The sequence below is a fragment of the Gadus morhua genome, chromosome 3 (genome assembly GCF_902167405.1).
Source record: "Gadus morhua chromosome 3, gadMor3.0, whole genome shotgun sequence".
Taxonomy (NCBI): domain Eukaryota; kingdom Metazoa; phylum Chordata; class Actinopteri; order Gadiformes; family Gadidae; genus Gadus; species Gadus morhua.
The window spans coordinates 10,685,067-10,707,263 of NC_044050.1; the positions used below are offsets into that span (position 1 = coordinate 10,685,067).

At 44.6% G+C, this 22,197-nt stretch overlaps 2 protein-coding genes across 2 annotated transcripts; both read right to left on the reverse strand.

Annotated features, from left to right (window-relative positions):
• Positions 1-2,317: 2,317 nt before the first annotated feature.
• Positions 2,318-5,148, reverse strand: LOC115540307 (mucin-5AC-like; the record flags this gene model as incomplete). Its single annotated transcript, XM_030351465.1, has 2 exons — positions 2,318-2,375; positions 3,740-5,148. Coding segments are annotated over 2 exons (1,467 nt in total), but the record flags the coding sequence as incomplete, so codon positions are not given.
• A 190-nt stretch (positions 5,149-5,338) lies between these two features.
• LOC115540308 (hepatitis A virus cellular receptor 1-like) lies at positions 5,339-6,411 on the reverse strand (the record flags this gene model as incomplete). The annotated part of the gene is made up of 2 exons (XM_030351466.1): positions 5,339-5,396; positions 5,474-6,411. Coding segments are annotated over 2 exons (996 nt in total), but the record flags the coding sequence as incomplete, so codon positions are not given.
• Between the last annotated feature and the right edge of the window lie 15,786 nt (positions 6,412-22,197).

Consider the following 22,197-nt stretch of genomic DNA (forward strand, 5'->3'; position numbering starts at 1 on the left):
TTTGCATTATTCAAACTGAATTAAATCTTCATAACATTATCTCACCTCTGTTGTTACATTAGCAGCCAGCACCTGATAGGCTGCTGAGCTTGAATCTAAGTAGTCTTTTATAAACGTACGACTCATGCTGAATCTCAAATCAATAGTCCCTTTATTTTCTGTAGGGGGATCTACAGTTGTTGTTGTTGACACTGCAGTTGTCGATGATCCTGCAGTTGCCGTTGTGGTTCCTGCAGTTAATGTTGTTGTTGATGGTCTTGTTCTTGGTTCAGCACTTCTCGTTGTCAGTCCTATAGTCGCTGTTTTTAGCACTGCAGTCGTTGGTCCTACAGTTGGAGTTGTTTTTTCAGCAGTTGGCGTTGTTGGTTCAGCAGTTGCCGTTGTGGTTCCTGCAGTTGTAGCTCCTGATCCATGAATTGTTGTCGGTTCAGGATTTGGCGTTGTGGGTTCTGCATTGACTGTTGTTGGTCCTGCAGTTGTTGTTGTTGATCCTGCGGAATTTGTTAATGTTGTTGTTGATGGTCTTGCCGTATGTTTTGGTAAAGCAGTTGTCGTTTTTGGTCCTGCAGTTGTTGTGTTTGGTTCAGGAGCTGTCAGTGTTGATACTGCACTTGTTGATGATCTTACAGTTGTTGTATGTACTGCAGTTGTAGCTCTTGGACCGGCAGTTGTTGTTGGTTTAGCAGTTGGGATTGTTGGTCCTGCAGTCTTTGTTGTGGATCCCGTGGTAGTAGTTAACGTAGTTTTTGTTGGTACTGCAACTGTTGTTGGAAAAGCAGTTGTCGATATTGAGCCTGCAGTTGAAGCTCTTGATCCAGCAATTGTTGTTGGTTCAGCAGTTCTCGTTGTCAGTCCTGTAGTCGTTGTTTTTGGCACTGCAGTCGTTAGTTCCACAGTTGGTGTTGTTTTTTCAGCATTTGGCGCTGTTGGTCCTAAAGTTGTTGTTGGTAAAACAGTTGACGATATTAGGCCTGTAGTTGAAGCTTCTGGTCCAGCAATTGTTGTTGGTTCAGCAGTTCTCGTTGTCAGTCCTGTAGTCGCTGGTTTTGTCACTGCAGTCGTTGGTCCTACAGTTGGAGTTGTTTTTTCAGCATTTGGCGTTGTTTGTTCAGCAGTCGCCGTTGTGGTTCCTGCAGTTGTAGCTCCTGATCCATGAATTGTTGTCGGTTCAGGATTTGGCATTGTTGGTTCTGCATTGACTGTTGTTGGTCCTGCAGTTGTTGTTGTTGATCCAGCGGTATTTGTTGATGCTGTTGTTGATGGTCCTGCCGTTTGTTTTGGTAAAGCAGTTGTCGTTATTGGTCCTGCAGTTGTTGTGTTTGGTTCAGGAGCTGTCAGTGTTGATACTGCACTTATTGATGATATTACAGTTGTTGTGTGTACTGCAGTTGTAGCTCTTGGACCAGCAGTTGTTGTTGTTGGTTTAGCAGTTGGGATTGTTGGTCCTGCAGTCTTTGTTATGGATCCCGTGGTAGTAGTTAACGTAGTTGTTGTTGGTACTGCAGCTGTTGTTGGTAAAGCAGTTGTCGATATTGAGCCGGCAGTTGAAGCTCTTGGTCCAGCAATTGTTGTTGGTTCAGCAGTTCTAGTTGTCAGTCCTGTGGTCGTTGTTTTTTGCACTGCAGTCGTTGGTTCTACAGTTGGTGTTGTTTTTTCAGCATTTGGCGTTGTTGGTCCTGCAGTTGTTGTTAGTAAAGCAGTTGTCGATATTAGGCCTGTAGTTGAAGCTCTTCGTCCAGCAATTGTTGTTGGTTCAGCACTTCTCGTTGTCAGTCCTGTAGTCGCTGTTTTTGGCACTGCAGTCGTTGGTCCTACAGTTGGAGTTGTTTTTTCAGCAGTTGGCGTTGTTGGTTCAGCAGTTGCCGTTGTGGTTCCTGCAGTTGTAGCTCCTGATCCATGAATTGTTGTCGGTTCAGGATTTGGCGTTGTGGGTTCTGCATTGACTGTAGTTGGTCCTGCAGTTGTTGTTGTTGATCCTGCGATATTTGTTAATGTTGTTGTTGATGGTCTTGCCGTTTGTTTTGGTAAAGCAGTTGTCGTTATTGGTCCTGCAGTTGTTGTGTTTGGTTCAGGAGCTGTCAGTGTTGATACTGCACTTGTTGATGATATTACAGTTGTTGTGTGTATTGCAGTTGTAGTTCTTGGACCAGCAGTTGTTGTTGGTTTAGCAGTTGGGATTGTTGGCCCTGCAGTCTTTGTTGTGGATCCCGTGGTAGTAGTTAACGTAGTTGTTGTTGGTACTGCAGCTGTTGTTGGTAAAGCAGTTATCGATATTGAGCCTGCAGTTGAAGCTCTTGGTCCAGCAATTGTTGTTGGTTCAGCACTTCTCGTTGTCAGTCCTGTAGTCGCTGTTTTTGGCACTGTAGTCGTTGGTCCTACAGTTGGAGTTGATTTTTCAGCAGTTGGCGTTGTTGGTTCAGCAGTTGCCGTTGTGGTTCCTGCAGTTGTAGCTCCTGATCCATGAATTGTTGTCGGTTCAGGATTTGGCGTTGTGGGTTCTGCATTGACTGTTGTTGGTCCTGCAGTTGTTGTTGTTGATCCTGCGGTATTTGTTAATGTTGTTGTTGATGGTCTTGCCGTTTGTTTTGGTAAAGCAGTTGTCGTTATTGGTCCTGCAGTTGTTGTGTTTGGTTCAGGAGCTGTCAGTGTTGAAACTGCACTTGTTGATGATATTACAGTTGTTGTGTGTATTGCAGTTGTAGTTCTTGGACCAGCAGTTGTTGTTGGTTTAGCAGTTGGGATTGTTGGTCCTGCAGTCTTTGTTGTGGATCCCGTGGTAGTAGTTAACGTAGTTGTTGTTGGTACTGCAGCTGTTGTTGGTAATGCAGTTGTCGATATTGAGCCTGCAGTTGAAGCTCTTGGTCCAGCAATTGTTGTTGTTTCAGCAGTTCTAGTTGTTTTTGGCACTGCAGTCGTTGGTTCTACAGTTGGTGTTGTTTTTTCAGCATTTGGCGTTGTTGGTCCTGCAGTTGTTGTTAGTAAAGCAGTTGTCGATATTTGGCCTGTAGTTGAAGCTCTTGGTCCAGCAATTGTGGTTGGTTCAGCACTTCTCGTTGTCAGTCCTGTAGTCGCTGTTTTTGGCACCGCAGTCGTTGGTCCTACTGTTGGAGTTGTTTTTTCAGCAGTTGGCGTTGTTGGTTCAGCAGTTGCCGTTGTGGTTCCTGCAGTTGTAGCTCCTGATCCATGAAATGTTGTCGGTTCAGGATTTGGCGTTGTGGGTTCTGCATTGACAGTTGTTGGTCCTGCAGTTGTTGTTGTTGATCCTGCGGAATTTGTTAATGTTGTTGTTGATGGTCCTGCCGTTTGTTTTTGTAAAGCAGTTGTCGTTATTGGTCCTGCAGTTGTTGTGTTTGGTTCAGGAGCTGTCAGTGTTGATACTGCACTTGTTGATGATCTTACAGTTGTTGTGTGTACTGCAGTTGTAGCTCTTGGACCAGCAGTTGTTGTTGGTTCAGCAGTTCTCGTTGTCAGTATTGTAGTCGCTGTTTTTGGCACTGCAGTCGTTGGTCCTACAGTTGGTGTTGTTTTTTCAGAAGTTGGTGATGTTGGTTCAGCAGTTGCCGTTGTGGTTCCTGCAGTTATTATCTGTCCTGCAGTTGTTATATGTCCTGCAGTTGTGGTTGCAGGTTTTTCTGCAAAAGGTGTTGATCCTGCAGTTGTCGATGTTAGTTCAGCAGTTGTAGTAGTTGTTCCTGCCGTTGTTCTTGCAGTTTTCGCAGTCGTAGTTTTTGGCACTGCAGTCGTTGGTCCTACAGTTGGTGTTATTTTTTCAGCATTTGGCGTTGTTGGTCCTGCAGTTGTCGTTGGTAAAGCAGTTGTCGATAACAGGCCTGTAGTTGAAGCTCTTGGTCCAGCAATTGTTGTTAGTTCAGGAGTTCTCGTTGTCAGTCCTGTAGTTGCTGTTTTTGGCACTGCAGTTGTTGGTCCTACAGTTGGTGTTGTTTTTTCAGCAGTTGGCGTTGTTGGTTCAGCAGTCGCCGTTGTTGGTCCTGCAGTTGTTGTTGTTGATCCAGCTGTATTTGTTAATGTTGTTGTTGATGGTCCTGCCGTTTGTTTTGGTAAAGCAGTTGTCGTTATTGGTCCTGCAGTTGTTGTGTTTGGTTCAGGAGCTGTCAGTGTTGATACTACACTTGTTGATGATATTAGAGTTGTTGTGTGTATTGCAGTTGTAGTTCTTGGACCAGCAGTTGTTGTTGGTTTAGCAGTTGGGATTGTTGGTCCTGCAGTCTTTGTTGTGGATCCCGTGGTAGTAGTTAACGTAGTTGTTGTTGGTACTGCAGCTGTTGTTGGTAATGCAGTTGTCGATATTGAGCCTGCAGTTGAAGCTCTTGGTCCAGCAATTGTTGTTGGTTCAGCAGTTCTAGTTGTTTTTGGCACTGCAGTCGTTGGTTCTACAGTTGGTGTTGTTTTTTCAGCATTTGGAGTTGTTGGTCCTGCAGTTGTTGTTAGTAAAGAAGTTGTCGATATTTGGCCTGTAGTTGAAGCTCTTGGTCCAGCAATTGTTGTTGGTTCAGCACTTCTCGTTGTCAGTCCTGTAGTCGCTGTTTTTGGCACCGCAGTCGTTGGTCCTACTGTTGGAGTTGTTTTTTCAGCAGTTGGCGTTGTTGGTTCAGCAGTTGCCGTTGTGGTTCCTGCAGTTGTAGCTCCTGATCCATGAATTGTTGTCGGTTCAGGATTCGGCGTTGTGGGTTCTGCATTGACAGTTGTTGGTCCTGCAGTTGTTGTTGTTGATCCTGCGGAATTTGTTAATGTTGTTGTTGATGGTCCTGCCGTTTGTTTTGGTAAAGCAGTTGTCGTTATTGGTCCTGCAGTTGTTGTGTTTGGTTCAGGAGCTGTCAGTGTTGACACTGCACTTGTTGATGATCTTACAGTTGTTGTGTGTACTGCAGTTGTAGCTCTTGTACCAGCAGTTGTTGTTGGTTCAGCAGTTCTCGTTGTCAGTCCTGTAGTCGCTGTTTTTGGCAATGCAGTCGTTGGTCCTACAGTTGGTGTTGTTTTTTCAGCAGTTGGTGATGTTGGTTCAGCAGTTGCCGTTGTGGTTCCTGCAGTTATTATCTGTCCTGCAGTTGTTATATGTCCTGCAGTTGTGGTTGCAGGTTTTTCTGCAAAAGTTGTTGATCCTGCAGTTGTCGATGTTAGTTCAGCAGTTGTAGTAGTTGTTCCTGCCGTTGTTCTTGCAGTTTTCGCAGTCGTAGTTTTTGGCACTGCAGTCGTTGGTCCTACAGTTGGTGTTATTTTTTCAGCATTTGGCGTCGTTGGTCCTGCAGTTGTCGTTGGTAAATTAGTTGTCGATAACAGGCCTGTAGTTGAAGCTCTTGGTCCAGCAATTGTTGTTAGTTCAGGAGTTCTCGTTGTCAGCCCTGTAGTTGCTGTTTTTGGCACTGCAGTCGTTGGTCCTACAGTTGGTGTTGTTTTTTCAGCAGTTGGCGTTGTTGGTTCAGCAGTCGCCGTTGTTGGTCCTGCAGTTGTTGTTGTTGATCCTGCGGTATTTGTTAATGTTGTTGTTGATGGTCTTGCCGTTTGTTTTGGTAAAGCAGTTGTCGTTATTGGTCCTGCAGTTGTTGTGTTTGGTTCAGGAGCTGTCAGTGTTGATACTGCACTTGTTGATGATATTACAGTTGTTGTGTGTATTGCAGTTGTAGTTCTTGGACCAGCAGTTGTTGTTGGTTTAGCAGTTGGGATTGTTGGTCCTGCAGTCTTTGTTGTGGATCCCGTGGTAGTAGTTAACGTAGTTGTTGTTGGTCCTGCAGCTGTTGTTGGTAATGCAGTTGTCGATATTGAGCCTGCAGTTGAAGCTCTTGGTCCAGCAATTGTGGTTGGTTCAGCAGTTCTAGTTGTTTTTGGCACTGCAGTCGTTGGTTCTACAGTTGGTGTTGTTTTTTCAGCATTTGGAGTTGTTGGTCCTGCAGTTGTTGTTAGTAAAGCAGTTGTCGATATTTGGCCTGTAGTTGAAGCTCTTGGTCCAGCAATTGTTGTTGGTTCAGCACTTCTCGTTGTCAGTCCTGTAGTCGCTGTTTTTGGCACCGCAGTCGTTGGTCCTACTGTTGGAGTTGTTTTCTGCAGTGGTCCTGCAGTTGTTGTGTTTGGTTCAGGAGCTGTCAGTGTTGATACTGCACTTGTTGATGATCTTACAGTTGTTGTGTGTACTGCAGTTGTAGCTCTTGGACCAGCAGTTGTTGTTGGTTCAGCAGTTCTCGTTGTCAGTATTGTAGTCGCTGTTTTTGGCACTGCAGTCGTTGGTCCTACAGTTGGTGTTGTTTTTTCAGCAGTTGGTGATGTTGGTTCAGCAGTTGCCGTTGTGGTTCCTGCAGTTATTATCTGTCCTGCAGTTGTTATATGTCCTGCAGTTGTGGTTGCAGGTTTTTCTGCAAAAGTTGTTGATCCTGCAGTTGTCGATGTTAGTTCAGCAGTTGTAGTAGTTGTTCCTGCCGTTGTTCTTGCAGTTTTCGCAGTCGTAGTTTTTGGCACTGCAGTCGTTGGTCCTACAGTTGGTGTTATTTTTTCAGCATTTGGCGTCGTTGGTCCTGCAGTTGTCGTTGGTAAAGCAGTTGTCGATAACAGGCCTGTAGTTGAAGCTCTTGGTCCAGCAATTGTTGTTAGTTCAGGAGTTCTCGTTGTCAGTCCTGTAGTTGCTGTTTTTGGCACTGCAGTCGTTGGTCCTACAGTTGGTGTTGTTTTTTCAGCAGTTGGCGTTGTTGGTTCAGCAGTCGCCGTTGTTGGTCCTGCAGTTGTTGTTGTTGATCCAGCTGTATTTGTTAATGTTGTTGTTGATGGTCCTGCTGTTTGTTTTGGTAAAGCAGTTGTCGTTATTGGTCCTGCAGTTGTTGTGTTTGGTTCAGGAACTGTCAGTGTTGATACTGCACTTGTTGATGATATTACAGTTGTTGTGTGTATTGCAGTTGTAGTTCTTGGACCAGCAGTTGTTGTTTGTTTAGCAGTTGGGATTGTTGGTCCTGCAGTCTTTGTTGTGGATCCCGTGGTAGTAGTTAACGTAGTTGTTGTTGGTACTGCAGCTGTTGTTGGTAATGCAGTTGTCGATATTGAGCCTGCAGTTGAAGCTCTTGGTCCAGCAAATGTTGTTGGTTCAGCAGTTCTAGTTGTTTTTGGCACTGCAGTCGTTGGTTCTACAGTTGGTGTTGTTTTTTCAGCATTTGGCGTTGTTGGTCCTGCAGTTGTTGTTAGTAAAGCAGTTGTCGATATTTGGCCTGTAGTTGAAGCTCTTGGTCCAGCAATTGTTGTTGGTTCAGCACTTCTCGTTGTCAGTCCTGTAGTCGCTGTTTTTGGCACCGCAGTCGTTGGTCCTACTGTTGGAGTTGTTTTTTCAGCAGTTGGCGTTGTTGGTTCAGCAGTTGCCGTTGTGGTTCCTGCAGTTGTAGCTCCTGATCCATGAATTGTTGTCGGTTCAGGATTTGGCGTTGTGGGTTCTGCATTGACAGTTGTTGGTCCTGCAGTTGTTGTTGTTGATCCTGCGGAATTTGTTAATGTTGTTGTTGATGGTCCTGCCGTTTGTTTTGGTAAAGCAGTTGTCGTTATTGGTCCTGCAGTTGTTGTGTTTGGTTCAGGAGCTGTCAGTGTTGATACTGCACTTGTTGATGATCTTACAGTTGTTGTGTGTACTGCAGTTGTAGCTCTTGGACCAGCAGTTGTTGTTGGTTCAGCAGTTCTCGTTGTCAGTATTGTAGTCGCTGTTTTTGGCACTGCAGTCGTTGGTCCTACAGTCGGTGTTGTTTTTTCAGCAGTTGGTGATGTTGGTTCAGCAGTTGCCGTTGTGGTTCCTGCAGTTATTATCTGTCCTGCAGTTGTTATATGTCCTGCAGTTGTGGTTGCAGGTTTTTCTGCAAAAGTTGTTGATCCTGCAGTTGTCGATGTTAGTTCAGCAGTTGTAGTAGTTGTTCCTGCCGTTGTTCTTGCAGTTTTCGCAGTCGTAGTTTTTGGCACTGCAGTCGTTGGTCCTACAGTTGGTGTTATTTTTTCAGCATTTGGCGTCGTTGGTCCTGCAGTTGTCGTTGGTAAAGCAGTTGTCGATAACAGGCCTGTAGTTGAAGCTCTTGGTCCAGCAATTGTTGTTAGTTCAGGAGTTCTCGTTGTCAGTCCTGTAGTTGCTGTTTTTGGCACTGCAGTCGTTGGTCCTACAGTTGGTGTTGTTTTTTCAGCAGTTGGCGTTGTTGGTTCAGCAGTCGCCGTTGTTGGTCCTGCAGTTGTTGTTGTTGATCCAGCTGTATTTGTTAATGTTGTTGTTGATGGTCCTGCTGTTTGTTTTGGTAAAGCAGTTGTCGTTATTGGTCCTGCAGTTGTTGTGTTTGGTTCAGGAACTGTCAGTGTTGATACTGCACTTGTTGATGATATTACAGTTGTTGTGTGTATTGCAGTTGTAGTTCTTGGACCAGCAGTTGTTGTTTGTTTAGCAGTTGGGATTGTTGGTCCTGCAGTCTTTGTTGTGGATCCCGTGGTAGTAGTTAACGTAGTTGTTGTTGGTACTGCAGCTGTTGTTGGTAATGCAGTTGTCGATATTGAGCCTGCAGTTGAAGCTCTTGGTCCAGCAAATGTTGTTGGTTCAGCAGTTGTAGTTGTTTTTGGCACTGCAGTCGTTGGTTCTACAGTTGGTGTTGTTTTTTCAGCATCTGGCGTTGTTGGTTCAGCAGTTGCCGTTGTGGTTCCTGCAGTTGTAGCTCCTGATCCATGAATTGTTGTCGGTTCAGGATTTGGTGCTGTTGGTTCTGCACTGAATGTTGTTGGTCCTGCAGTTGTTGTTGTTGTTCCTGCAGTATTTGTTAATGTTGTTGTTGATGGTCCTGCCGTTTGATTTGGTATAACAGTTGGCATTATTGGTCCTGCAGTTGTTGTGTTTGGTTCAGGAGCTGTCAGTGTTGATACTGCACTTGTTGATGATCTTACAGTTGGTGTGTGTACTACAGTTTTAGCTCTAGGACCAGCAGTTGTTGTTGGTTCAGCAGTTGGGATTGTTGGTCCAGCAGTCTTTGTTGTGGATCCCGTGGTAGTAGTTAATGTTGTTGTTGTTGGTACTGCAGCTGTTGTCGATATTGAGCCTGCAGTTGAAGCTCTTCGTCCAGCAATTGTTGTTGGTTCAGCAGTTCTCGTCGTCAGTCCTATAGTCGTTGTTTTTGGCACTGCAGTTGTTGGTCCTACAGTTGGTGTTGTTTTTTCAGCATTTGGCGTTGTTGGTCCTACAGTTGTTGATGGTAAAGCAGTTGTCGATAACAGGCCTGTAGTTGAAGCTCTTGGTCCAGCAATTGTTGTTAGTTCAGGAGTTCTCGTTGTCAGTCCTGTAGTTGCTGTTTTTGGCACTGCAGTCGTTGGTCCTACAGTTGGTGTTGTTTTTTCAGCAGTTGGCGTTGTTGGTTCAGCAGTCGCCGTTGTTGGTCCTGCAGTTGTTGTTGTTGATCCAGCTGTATTTGTTAATGTTGTTGTTGATGGTCCTGCCGTTTGTTTTGGTAAAGCAGTTGTCGCTATTGGTCCTGCAGTTGTTGTGTTTGGTTCAGGAGCTGTCAGTGTTGATACTGCTCTTGTTGATGATATTACAGTTGTTGTGTGTACTGCAGTTGTAGCTCTTGGACCAGCAGTTGTTGTTGGTTTAGCAGTTGGGATTGTTGGTCCTGCAGTCTTTGTTGTGGATCCCGTGGTAGTAGTTAACGTAGTTTTTGTTGGTACTGCAGCTGTTGTTGGTAAAGCAGTTGTCGATATTGAGCCTGCAGTTGAAGCTCTTTGTCCAGCAATTGTTGTTGGTTCAGCAGTTCTCGGTGTCAGTCCTGTAGTCGCTGTTTTTGGCACTGCAGTCGTTGGTCCTACAGTTGGTGTTGTTTTTTCAGCAGTTGGCAATGTTGATTCAGCAGTTGCCGTTGTGGTTCCTGCAGTTATTATCTGTCCTGCAGTTGTTATATGTCCTGCAGTTGTGGTTGCAGGTTTTTCTGCAAAAGTTGTTGATCCTGCAGTTGTCGATGTTAGTTCAGCAGTTGTAATAGTTGTTCCTGCCGTTGTTCTTGCAGTTCTCGCAGTCGTAGTTTTTGGCACTGCAGTCGTTGGTCCTACAGTTGGTGTTATTTTTTCAGCATTTGGCGTCGTTGGTCCTGCAGTTGTCGTTGGTATAGCAGTTGTCGATATTAGGCCTGTAGTTGAAGCTCTTGGTCCAGCAATTGTTGTTAGTTCAGCAGTTCTCGTTGTCAGTCCTGTAGTCGCTGTTTTTGGCACTGCAGTCGTTGGTCCTACAGTTGGTGTTGTTTTTTCAGCATCTGGCGTTGTTGGTTCAGCAGTTGCCGTTGTGGTTCCTGCAGTTGTAGCTCCTGATCCATGAATTGTTGTCGGTTCAGGATTTGGTGTTGTTGGTTCTGCACTGACTGTTGTTGGTCCTGCAGTTGTTGTTGTTGTTCCTGCAGTATTTGTTAATGTTGTTGTTGATGGTCCTGCCGTTTGATTTGGTATAACAGTTGGCGTTATTGGTCCTGCAGTTGTTGTGTTTGGTTCAGGAGCTGTCAGTGTTGATACTGCACTTGTTGATGATCTTACAGTTGGTGTGTGTACTACAGTTTTAGCTCTAGGACCGGCAGTTGTTGTTGGTTCAGCAGTTGGGATTGTTGGTCCAGCAGTCTTTGTTGTGGATCCCGTGGTAGTAGTTAATGTTGTTGTTGTTGGTACTGCAGCTGTTGTTGGTAAAGCAGTTGTCGATATTGAGCCTGCAGTTGAGGCTCTTCGTCCAGCAATTGTTGTTGGTTCAGCAGTTCTCGTCGTCAGTCCTGTAGTCGTTGTTTTTGGCACTGCAGTTGTTGGTCCTACAGTTGGTGTTGTTTTTTCAGCATTTGGCGTTGTTGGTCCTACAGTTGTTGTTGGTAAAGCAGTTGTCGATAACAGGCCTGTAGTTGAAGCTCTTGGTCCAGCAATTGTTGTTAGTTCAGGAGTTCTCGTTGTCAGTCCTGTAGTTGCTGTTTTTGGCACTGCAGTCGTTGGTCCTACAGTTGGTGTTGTTTTTTCAGCAGTTGGCGTTGTTGGTTCAGCAGTCGTCGTTGTTGGTCCTGCAGTTGTTGTTGTTGATCCAGCTATATTTGTTAATGTTGTTGTTGATGGTTCTGCCGTTTGTTTTGGTAAAGCAGTTGTCGCTATTGGTCCTGCAGTTGTTGTGTTTGGTTCAGGAGCTGTCATTGTTGATACTGCACTTGTTGATGATATTACAGTTGTTGTGTGTACTGCAGTTGTAGCTCTTGGACCAGCAGTTGTTGTTGGTTTAGCAGTTGGGATTGTTGGTCCTGCAGTCTTCGTTGTGGATCCCGTGGTAGTAGTTAACGTAGTTTTTGTTGGTACTGCAGCTGTTGTTGGTAAAGCAGTTGTCGATATTGAGCCTGCAGTTGAAGCTCTTGGTCCAGCAATTGTTGTTGGTTCAGCAGTTCTCGGTGTCAGTCCTGTAGTCGCTGTTTTTGGCACTGCAGTCGTTGGTCCTACAGTTGGTGTTGTTTTTTCAGCAGTTGGCGATGTTGGTTCAGCAGATGCCGTTGTGGTTCCTCTAGTTATTATCTGTCCTGCAGTTGTTATATGTCCTGCAGTTGTGGTTGCAGGTTTTTCTGCAAAAGTTGTTGATCCTGCAGTTGTCGATGTTAGTTCAGCAGTTGTAGTTGCTGGTCCTGCCGTTGTTCTTACAGTTTTCGCATTGGTAGTTGTTGGTCCTGCAGTTGTTGACGTCAGTTCAGCCGTTGTCGTTTTTGTTCCTGTTGTTGTTCTGGGTCCTGTTATAGTAGTTGTTGATACAGCAGTTGATGTTCTTGGTACTGTAGTCGTTTTTGTTATTCCTGCAGTCGTTGATTTCTGTAATGCAGTTGAAATGAGTCCTGCTGAAGTAGTTCTGGGTCTTGCATTCGTTGTTATTGGTCCTGCAGTCATCATTGTTCGTCTTTCTCTCGTTGTGGATGTGGCTCCTTCTGTTGTGGATGTAGATCCTGCAGATGATGTTGTTGCTACTGCGGTTGTCACAAGTTCGGCAGTTGTTGTCTTCCGCCCTGTTGTTGATGGCCCTGCAGTGGTTTTCGTTGGTACACCAGTTGTCGTTATTGGTCCAGTTGTTGTTGTTGTGGGTCCTGATGTAGAAGTAGTTTGTTCTGAGGCTGTTGTTGTTTTTCCTTCAGTTATTGTTTTGGGTACAACAGTAGAAGTGATAGGTCTTGCAGCTTTTGTTGATCCTACAGTTGTTGTTGTTGGTCCTACACTTGTGGTGGCAGGTTTTTCTGCAAAACTTGATGATCCTGCATCTGTCGATGTTAGTTCATTATTTGCAGTTGTTGGTCCTGCCGTTGTTCTTGCAGTTTTCGCAGTCGTAGATGTTGGTCCTGCAGTTGTTGATGAATGTTCAGCAGTTGTCGATTTTGTTCCTGTTGTTGTTCTGGGTCCTGTTATAGTAGTTGTTGATACAGCAGTTGATGTTCTTGGTACTGTAGTTGTTTTAGTTATTCCTGCAGTCGTTGATTTCTGTACTGCAGTTGAAGTGAGTCCTGCTGAAGTAGTTCTGGGTCTTGCATTTGTTGTTATTGATCCTGTAGTTCTCATTGTTTGCCCTGCTCTCGTTGTGGATGTGGCTGCTTCTGTTGCGGATGTAGATCCTGCAGATGTTGTTGTTGCTACTACGGTTGTCACAAGTTCGGCAGTTGCTGTTTTTCGTCCTTTTGTTGATGGTCTTGTAGTGGTTTTTGTTAGTCCACCAGTTGTTGTGGTTGTGGGTCCTGATGTAGAAGTTGTTGGTTCTGAGGCTGTTGTTTTTCCTTCAGTTTCTGTTTTGGGTACCGCAATAGAAGTGATAGGTCTTGCAGTTTTTTTTGGTCCTACAGTTGTTGTTGGTCCTGCTGTTGTGGTTGCAGGTTTTTCTGCAAAAGTTGATGATCCTGCAGTTGTCGATGTTAATTCAGCATTTGTAGTTGTTGGACCTGCCAATGTTCTTGCAGATTTCGCAGTCGTAGATGTTGGTCCTGCAGTTGTTGATGTCAGTTCAGCCGTTGTCGTTTTTGTTCCCGTTGTTGTTCTGGGTCCTGCTATAGTAGTTGTTGATACAGCAGTTGATGTTCTTGGTGCTGTAGTCGTTTTTGTTATTCCTGCAGTCGTGGAATTCTGTAATGCAGTTGAAATGAGTCCTGCTGAACTAGTTCTGGGTCTTGCATTCGTTGTTATTGGTCCTGCAGTCGTCATTGTTCGTCTTTCTCTCGTTGAGGATGTGGCTCCTTCTGTTGTAGATGTAGATCCTGCAGATGTTGTTGTTGCTACTGCGGTTGTCACAAGTTCGGCAGTTGTTGTTTTCCGTCCTTTTGTTGATGGCCCTGCAGCGGTTTTTGTTAGTCCAACAGTTGTCGTTATTGGTCCGGTTGTTGTTGTTGTGGCTCCTGATGTAGAAGTTGTTGGTTCTGAGGCTGTTTTTGCATGTCCTTCAGTTATTGTTTTGGGTACAACAGTAGAAGTGATAGGTCTTGCAGCTTTTGTTGATCCTACAGTTGTTGTTGGTCCTGCAGTTGTGGTTGCAGGTTTTTCTGCAAAAGTTGATGATCCTGCAGCTGTCGATGTTAGTTCAGCATTTGTAGTTGTTGGTCCTGCCATTGTTCTTGCAGTTTTCGCAGTCGTAGATTTTGGTCCTGCAGTTGTTGATGTCAGTTCAGCCGTTGTCGTTTTTGTTCCTGTTGTTGTTTTGGGTCCTGTTATAGTAGTTGTTGATACAGCAGTTGATGTTCTTGGTACTGTGGTCGTTTTTGTTATTCCTGCAGTCGTTGTTTTCTGTAATGCAGTTGAAATGAGTCCTGCTGAAGTAGTTCTGGGTCTTGCATTCGTTGTTATTGGTCCTGCAGTCGTCATTGTTCGTCCTTCCCTCGTTGTGGATCTGACTCCTTCTGTTGTGGATGTAGATCCTGCAGATGTTGTTGTTGCTACTGCGGTTGTCACAAGTTCGGCAGTTGTTGTTTTCCGTCCTTTTGTTGATGGCCCTGCAGTGGTTTTTGTTAGTCCACCAGTTGTCGTTATTGGTCCGGTTGTTGTTGTTGTGGCTCCTGATGAAGAAGTTGTTGGTTCTGAAGCTGTTTTTGCATGTCCTTCAGTTATTTTTTTGGGTACAACAGTAGAAGTGATAGGTCTTGCAGCTTTTGTTGATCCTACAGTTGTTGTTGGTCCTGCAGTTGTGGTTGCAGGTTTTTCTGCAAAAGTTGATGATCCTGCAGCTGTCGATGTTAGTTCGGCATTTGCAGTTGTTGGTCCTGCCGTTGTTCTTGCAGTTTTCGCAGTCGTAGATGTTGGTCCTGCAGTTGTTGATGTCAGTTCAGCAGTTGTCGATTTTGTTCCCGTTGTTGTTTTGGGTCCTGTTATAGTAGTTGTTGATACAGCAGTTGATGTTCTTGGTACTGTAGTCGTTTTTCTTATTCCTGCAGTCGTTGATTTCTGTACTGCAGTTGAAGTGAGTCCTGCTGAGGTAGTTCTTGGTCTTGCATTTGTTGTTAGTGGTTCTGCAGTTGTCATTGTTCGTCCTGCTCTCGTTGTTGATTTGGCTCCTTCTGTTGTGGATGTAGATCCTGCAGATTTTGTTGTTGCTGCTGCGGTTTTCACAAGTTCGGCAGTTGTTGTTTTTCGTCCTTTTGTTGATGGTCCTGCAGTGGTTTTTGTTCGTCCACCAGTTGTCGTTATTGGTCCGGTTGTTGTTGTTGTGGGTCCTGATGTAGAAGTTGTTGGTTCTGAGGCTGTTGTTGTTTTTCCTTCAGTTATTGTTTTGGGTACAACAGTAGAAGTGATAGGTCTTGCAGTTTTTTTTGGTCCTACAGTTGTTGTTGGTCCTGCTGTTGTGGTTGCAGGTTTTTCTGCAAAAGTTGTTGATCCTGCAGTTGTCGATGTTAGTTCAGCAGTTGTAGTTGCTGGTCCTGCCGTTGTTCTTACAGTTTTCGCATTGGTAGTTGTTGGTCCTGCAGTTGTTGATGTCAGTTCAGCCGTTGTCGTTTTTGTTCCTGTTGTTGTTCTGGGTCCTGTTATAGTAGTTGTTGATACAGCAGTTGATGTTCTTGGTACTGTAGTCGTTTTTGTTATTCCTGCAGTCGTTGATTTCTGTAATGCAGTTGAAATGAGCCCTGCTGAAGTAGTTCTGGGTCTTGCATTCGTTGTTATTGGTCCTGCAGTCGTCATTGTTCGTCTTTCTCTCGTTGTGGATGTGGCTCCTTCTGTTGTGGATGTAGATCCTGCAGATGATGTTGTTGCTACTGCGGTTGTCACAAGTTCGGCAGTTGTTGTCTTCCGCCCTTTTGTTGATGGCCCTGCAGTGGTTTTCGTTAGTCCACCAGTTGTCGATATTGGTCCGGTTGTTGTTGTTGTGGGTCCTGATGTAGAAGTAGTTTGTTCTGAGGCTGTTGTTGTTTTTCCTTCAGTGATTGTTTTGGGTACAACAGTAGAAGTGATAGGTCTTGCAGCTTTTGTTGATCCTACAGTTGTTGTTGTTGGTCCTGCACTTGTGGTTGCAGGTTTTTCTGCAAAAGTTGATGATCCTGCATCTGTCGATGTTAGTTCAGCATTTGCAGTTGTTGGTCCTGCCGTTGTTCTTGCAGTTTTCGCAGTCGTAGATGTTGGTCCTGCAGTTGTTGATGTAAGTTCAGCAGTTGTCGATTTTGTTCCTGTTGTTGTTCTGGGTCCTGTTATAGTAGTTGTTGATACAGCAGTTGATGTTCTTGGTACTGTAGTCGTTTTAGTTATTCCTGCAGTCGTTGATTTCTGTACTGCAGTTGAAGTGAGTCCTGCTGAAGTAGTTCTGGGTCTTGCATTTGTTGTTATTGATCCTGTAGTTCTCATTGTTTGCCCTGCTCTCGTTGTGGATGTGGCTGCTTCTGTTGCAGATGTAGATCCTGCAGATGTTGTTGTTGCTACAACGGTTGTCACAAGTTCGGCAGTTGCTGTTTTTCGTCCTTTTGTTGATGGTCTTGTAGTGGTTTTTGTTAGTCCACCAGTTGTTGTGGTTGTGGGTCCTGATGTAGAAGTTGTTGGTTCTGAGGCTGTTGTTTTTCCTTCAGTTTCTGTTTTGGGTACCGCAATAGAAGTGATAGGTCTTGCAGTTTTTTTTGGTCCTACAGTTGTTGTTGGTCCTGCTGTTGTGGTTGCAGGTTTTTCTGCAAAAGTTGATGATCCTGCAGTTGTCGATGTTAGTTCAGCATTTGTAGTTGTTGGACCTGCCATTGTTCTTGCAGATTTCGCAGTCGTAGATGTTGGTCCTGCCGTTGTTGATGTCAGTTCAGCCGTTGTCGTTTTTGTTCCCGTTGTTGTTCTGGGTCCTGCTATAGGAGTTGTTGATACAGCAGTTGATGTTCTTGGTACTGTAGTCGTTTTTGTTATTCCTGCAGTCGTGGATTTCTGTAATGCAGTTGAAATGAGTCCTGCTGAACTAGTTCTGGGTCTTGCATTCGTTGTTATTGGTCCTGCAGTCGTCATTGTTCGTCTTTCTCTCGTTGAGGATGTGGCTCCTTCTGCTGTGGATGTAGATCCTGCAGATGTTGTTGTTGCTACTGCGGTTGTCACAAGTTCGGCAGTTGTTGTTTTCCGTCCTTTTGTTGATGGCCCTGCAGCGGTTTTTGTTAGTCCAACAGTTGTCGTTATTGGTCCGGTTGTTGTTGTGGCTCCTGATGTAGAAGTTGTTGGTTCTGAGGCTGTTTTTGCATGTCCTTCAGTTATTGTTTTGGGTACAACAGTAGAAGTGATAGGTCTTGCAGCTTTTGTTGATCCTACAGTTGTTGTTGGTCCTGCAGTTGTGGTTGCAGGTTTTTCTGCAAAAGTTGATGATCCTGCAGCTGTCGATGTTAGTTCAGCATTTGTTGTTGTTGGTCCTGCCATTGTTCTTGCAGTTTTCGCAGTCGTAGATGTTGGTCCTGCAGTTGTTGATGTCAGTTCAGCCGTTGTCGTTTTTGTTCCTGTTGTTGTTTTGGGTCCTGTTATAGTAGTTGTTGATACAGCAGTTGATGTTCTTGGTACCGTGGTCGTTTTTGTTATTCCTGCAGTCGTTGTTTTCTGTAATGCAGTTGAAATGAGTCCTGCTGAAGTAGTTCTGGGTCTTGCATTCGTTGTTATTGGTCCTGCAGTCGTCATTGTTCGTCCTTCCCTCGTTGTGGATCTGACTCCTTCTGTTGTGGATGTAGATCCTGCAGATGTTGTTGTTGCTACTGCGGTTGTCACAAGTTCGGCAGTTGTTGTTTTCCGTCCTTTTGTTGATGGCCCTGCAGTGGTTTTTGTTACTCCACCAGTTGTCGTTATTGGTCCGGTTGTTGTTGTTGTGGCTCCTGATGAAGAAGTTGTTGGTTCTGAAGCTGTTTTTGCATGTCCTTCAGTTATTTTTTTGGGTACAACAGTAGAAGTGATAGGTCTTGCAGCTTGTGTTGATCCTACAGTTGTTGTTGGTCCTGCAGTTGTGGTTGCAGGTTTTTCTGCAAAAGTTGATGATCCTGCTGCTGTCGATGTTAGTTCGGCATTTGCAGTTGTTGGTCCTGCCGTTGTTCTTGCAGTTTTCGCAGTCGTAGATGTTGGTCCTGCAGTTGTTGATGTCAGTTCAGCAGTTGTCGATTTTGTTCCTGTTGTTGTTTTGGGTCCTGTTATAGTAGTTGTTGATACAGCAGTTGATGTTCTTGGTACTGTAGTCGTTTTTCTTATTCCTGCAGTCGTTGATTTCTGTACTGCAGTTGAAGTGAGTCCTGCTGAGGTAGTTCTGGGTCTTGCATTTGTTGTTATTGATCCTGCAGTTCTCATTGTTTGCCCTGCTCTCGTTGTGGATGTGGCTGCTTCTGTTGCGGATGTAGATCCAGCAGATGTTGTTGTTGCTACTACGGTTGTCACAAGTTTGGCAGTTGCTGTTTTTCTTCCTTTTGTTGATGGTCTTGCAGTGGTTTTTGTTAGTCCACCAGTTGTCGTTATTGGTCCGGTTGTTGTTGTTGTGCGTCCTGATGTAGAAGTTGTTGGTTCTGAGGCTATTGTTGCATTTCCTTCAGTTATTGTTTTGGGTACAACAGTAGAAGTGATAGGTCTTGCAGCTTTTGTTGATCCTACAGTTGTTGTTGGCCCTGCAGTTGTGGTTGCAGGTTTTTCTGCAAAAGTTGATGATCCTGCAGTTGTCGATGTTAGTTCAGCATTTGTAGCTGTTGGTCCTGCCGTTGTTCTTGCAGTTTTCGCAGTCGTAGATGTCAGTTCAGCAGTTGTCGACTTTGTTCCTGTTGTTGTTTTGGGTCCTGTTATAGTAGTTGTTAATACAGCAGTTAATGTTCTTGGTACTGGGGTCGTTTTTGTTATTCCTGCAGTCGTTGATTTCTGTACTGCAGTTGAAGTGAGTCCTGCTGAAGTTGTTCGTTCAACACTTGTCCTTTTTGGTCCAGCAGTGGTTGATGTTCCTGCAGTTGTAGCACTTGTTCCAACAATTGTAGTTGTTGGTTCAGCAGTTGGCGTTGTTGTTGTTGGTAGTTCAGAGGTTGTTGTTGTGGGTCCTGTAGCTTTTGTCTTTCGTTGAGCAGTTGTCGTTTTTGGTCCTGTTGTTGTTTTGGGTCCTGCTATAGAAGTTGTTGATACAGCATTTGATGTTCTTGGTACTGTAGTCATTTTTGTTATTCCTGCAGTTGTTGTTTTCTGTACTACAGTTGAAGTGAGTCCTGCTGAAGTAGTTCTGGGTCTTGCATTCGTTGTTATTGGTTCTGCAGTTGTCATTGTTCGTCCTGCTCTCGTTGTTGATGTGGCTCCTTCTGTTGTGGATGTAGATCCTGCAGATTTTGTTGTTGCTGCTGCGGTTTTCACAAGTTTGGCGGTTGTTGTTCTTCGTCCTTTTGTTGATGGTACTGCAGTGGTTTTTGTCCGTCCACCAGTTGTCGTTATCGGTCCGGTTGTTGTTATTGTGGGTCCTGATGTAGAAGTTGTTGGTTCTGAGGCTGTTGTTGTTTTTCCTTCAGTTATTGTTTTGGGTACAACAGTAGAAGCGATAGGTTTTGCAGTTTTTTTTGGTCCTACAGTTGTTGTTGGTCCTGCTGTTGTGGTTGCAGGTTTTTCTGCAAAAGCTGTTGATCCTGCAGTTGTCGATGTTAGTTCAGCAGTTGTAGTTGCTGGTCCTGCCGTTGTTCTTGCAGTTTTCGCATTGGTAGTTGTTGGTCCAGCAGTTGTTGATGTCAGTTCAGCCGTTGTCGTTTTTGTTCCTGTTGTTGTTTTGGGTCCTGTTATAGTAGTTGTTGATACAGCAGTTGATGTTCTTGGTACTGTAGTCGTTTTTGTTATTCCTGCAGTCGTTGATTTCTGTAATGCAGTTGAAATGAGTCCTGCTGAAGTAGTTCTGGGTCTTGCATTCGTTGTTATTGGTCCTGCAGTCGTCATTAATCGTCTTTCTCTCGTTGTGGATGTGGCTCCTTCTGTTGTGGATGTAGATCCTGCAGATGATGTTGTTGCTACTGCGGTTGTCACAATTTCAGCAGTTGTTGTCTTCCGCCCTTTTGTTGATGGCCCTGCAGTGGTTTTCGTTAGTCCACAAGTTGTCGTTATTGGTCCGGTTGTTGTTGTTGTGGGTCCTGATGTAGAAGTAGTTTGTTCTGAGGCTGTTGTTGTTTTTCCTTCAGTTAATGTTTTGGGTACAACAGTAGAAGTGATAGGTCTTGCAGCTTTTGTTGATCCTACAGTTGTTGTTGGTCCTGCAGTTGTGGTTGCAGGTTTTTCTGCAAAAGTTGATGATCCTGCATCTGTCGATGTTAGTTCAGCATTTGCAGTTGTTGGTCCTGCCGTTGTTCTTGCAGTTTTCACAGTCGTAGATGTTGGTCCTGCAGTTGTTGATGTTAGTTCAGCAGTTGTCGATTTTGTTCCTGTTGTTGTTTTGGGTCCTGTTATAGTAGTTGTTGATACAGCAGTTGATGTTCTTGGTACTGTAGTCGTTTTTCTTATTCCTGCAGTCGTTGATTTCTGTACTGCAGTTGAAGTGAGTCCTGCTGAAGTAGTTCTGGGTCTTGCATTTGTTGTTATTGATCCTGTAGTTCTCATTGTTTGCCCTGCTCTCGTTGTGGATGTGGCTGCTTCTGTTGCGGATGTAGATCCTGCAGATGTTGTTGTTGCTACTACGGTTGTCACAAGTTCGGCAGTTGCTGTTTTTCGTCCTTTTGTTGATGGTCTTGCAGTGGTTTTTGTTAGTCCACCAGTTGTTGTGGTTGTGGGTCCTGATGTAGAAGTTGTTGGTTCTGAGGCTGTTGTTTTTCCTTCAGTTTCTGTTTTGGGTACCGCAATAGAAGTGATAGGTCCTGCAGTTGTGGTTGCAGGTTTTTCTGCAAAAGTTGATGATCCTGCAGTTGTCGATGTTAATTCAACATTTGTAGTTGTTGGACCTGCCATTGTTCTTGCAGATTTCGCTGTCGTAGATGTTGGTCCTGCAGTTGCTGATGTCAGTTCAGCCGTTGTCGTTTTTGTTCCCGTTGTTGTTCTGGGTCCTGCTATAGTAGTTGTTGATACAGCAGTTGATGTTCTTGGTACTGTAGTCGTTTTTGTTATTCCTGCAGTCGTGGATTTCTGTAATGCAGTTGAAATGAGTCCTGCTGAAGTAGTTCTGGGTCTTGCCTTCGTTGTTATTGGTCCTGCAGTCCTCATTGTTCGTCCTTCTCTCGTTGTGGATCTGGCTCCTTCTGTTGTGGATGTAGATCCTGCAGATGTTGTTGTTGCTACTGCGGTTGTCACAAGTTCGGCAGTTGTTGTTTTCCGTCCTTTTGTTGATGGCCCTGCAGCGGTTTTTTTTAGTCCAACAGTTGTCGTTATTGGTCCGGTTGTTGTTGTTGTGGCTCCTGATGTAGAAGTTGTTGGTTCTGAGGCTGTTTTTGCATTTCCTTCAGTTATTGTTTTGGGTACAACAGTAGAAGTGATAGGTCTGGCAGCTTTTGTTGATCCTACAGTTGTTGTTGGTCCTGCAGTTGTGGTTGCAGGTTTTTCTGCAAAAGTTGATGATCCTGCAGCTGTCGATGTTAGTTCAGCATTTGCAGTTGTTGGTCCTGCCGTTGTTCTTGCAGTTTTCGCAGTCGTAGATGTTGGTCCTGCAGTTGTTGATGTCAGTTCAGTAGTTGTCGATTTTGTTCCTGTTGTTGTTTTGGGTCCTGTTATAGTAGTTGTTGATACAGCAGTTGATGTTCTTGGTACTGTAGTCGTTTTTCTTATTCCTGCAGTCGTTGATTTCTGTACTGCAGTTGAAGTGAGTCCTGCTGAGGTAGTTCTGGGTCTTGCATTTGTTGTTATGGATCCTGCAGTTCTCATTGTTTGCCCTGCTCTCGTTGTGGATGTGGCTGCTTCTGTTGCGGATGTAGATCCTGCGGATGTTGTTGTTGCTACTACGGTTGTCGCAAGTTCGGCAGTTGCTGTTTTTCGTCCTTTTGTTGATGGTCTTGCAGTGGTTTTTGTTAGTCCACCAGTTGTCGTTATTGGTCCGGTTGTTGTTGTTGTGCGTCCTGATGTAGAAGTTGTTGGTTCTGAGGCTGTTGTTGCATTTCCTTCAGTTATTGTTCTGGGTACAACAGTAGAAGTGATAGGTCTGGCAGCTGTTGTTGATCCTACAGTTGTTGTTGGTCCTGCAGTAGTGGTTGCAGGTTTTTCTGCAAAAGTTGATGATCTTGCAGTTGTCGATGTTAGTTCAGCATTTGTAGTTGTTGGTCCTGCCGTTGTTCTTGCAGTTTTCGCAGTCGTAGATGTTGGTCCTGCAGTTGTTGATGTCAGTTCAGCCGTTGTCGTTTTTGTTCCCGTTGTTGTTCTGGGTCCTGCTATAGTAGTTGTTGATACAGCAGTTGATGTTCTTGGTACTGTAGTTGTTTTTGTTATTCCTGCAGTCGTGGATTTCTGTAATGCAGTTGAAATGAGTCCTGCTGAAGTAGTTCTGGGTCTTGCCTTTGTTGTTATTGGTCCTGCAGTCGTCATTGTTCGTCCTTCTCTCGTTGTGGATCTGGCTCCTTCTGTTGTGGATGTAGATCCTGCAGATGTTGTTGTTGCTACTGCGGTTGTCACAAGTTTGGCAGTTGTTGTTTTCTGTCCTTTTGTTGATGGCCCTGCAGCAGTTTTTGTTAGTCCAACAGTTGTCGTTATTGGTCCGGTTGTTGTTGTTGTGGCTCCTGATGTAGAAGTTGTTGGTTCTGAGGCTGTTTTTGCATTTCCTTCGGTTATTGTTTTGGGTACAACAGTAGAAGTGATAGGTCTGGCAGCTTTTGTTGATCCTACAGTTGTTGG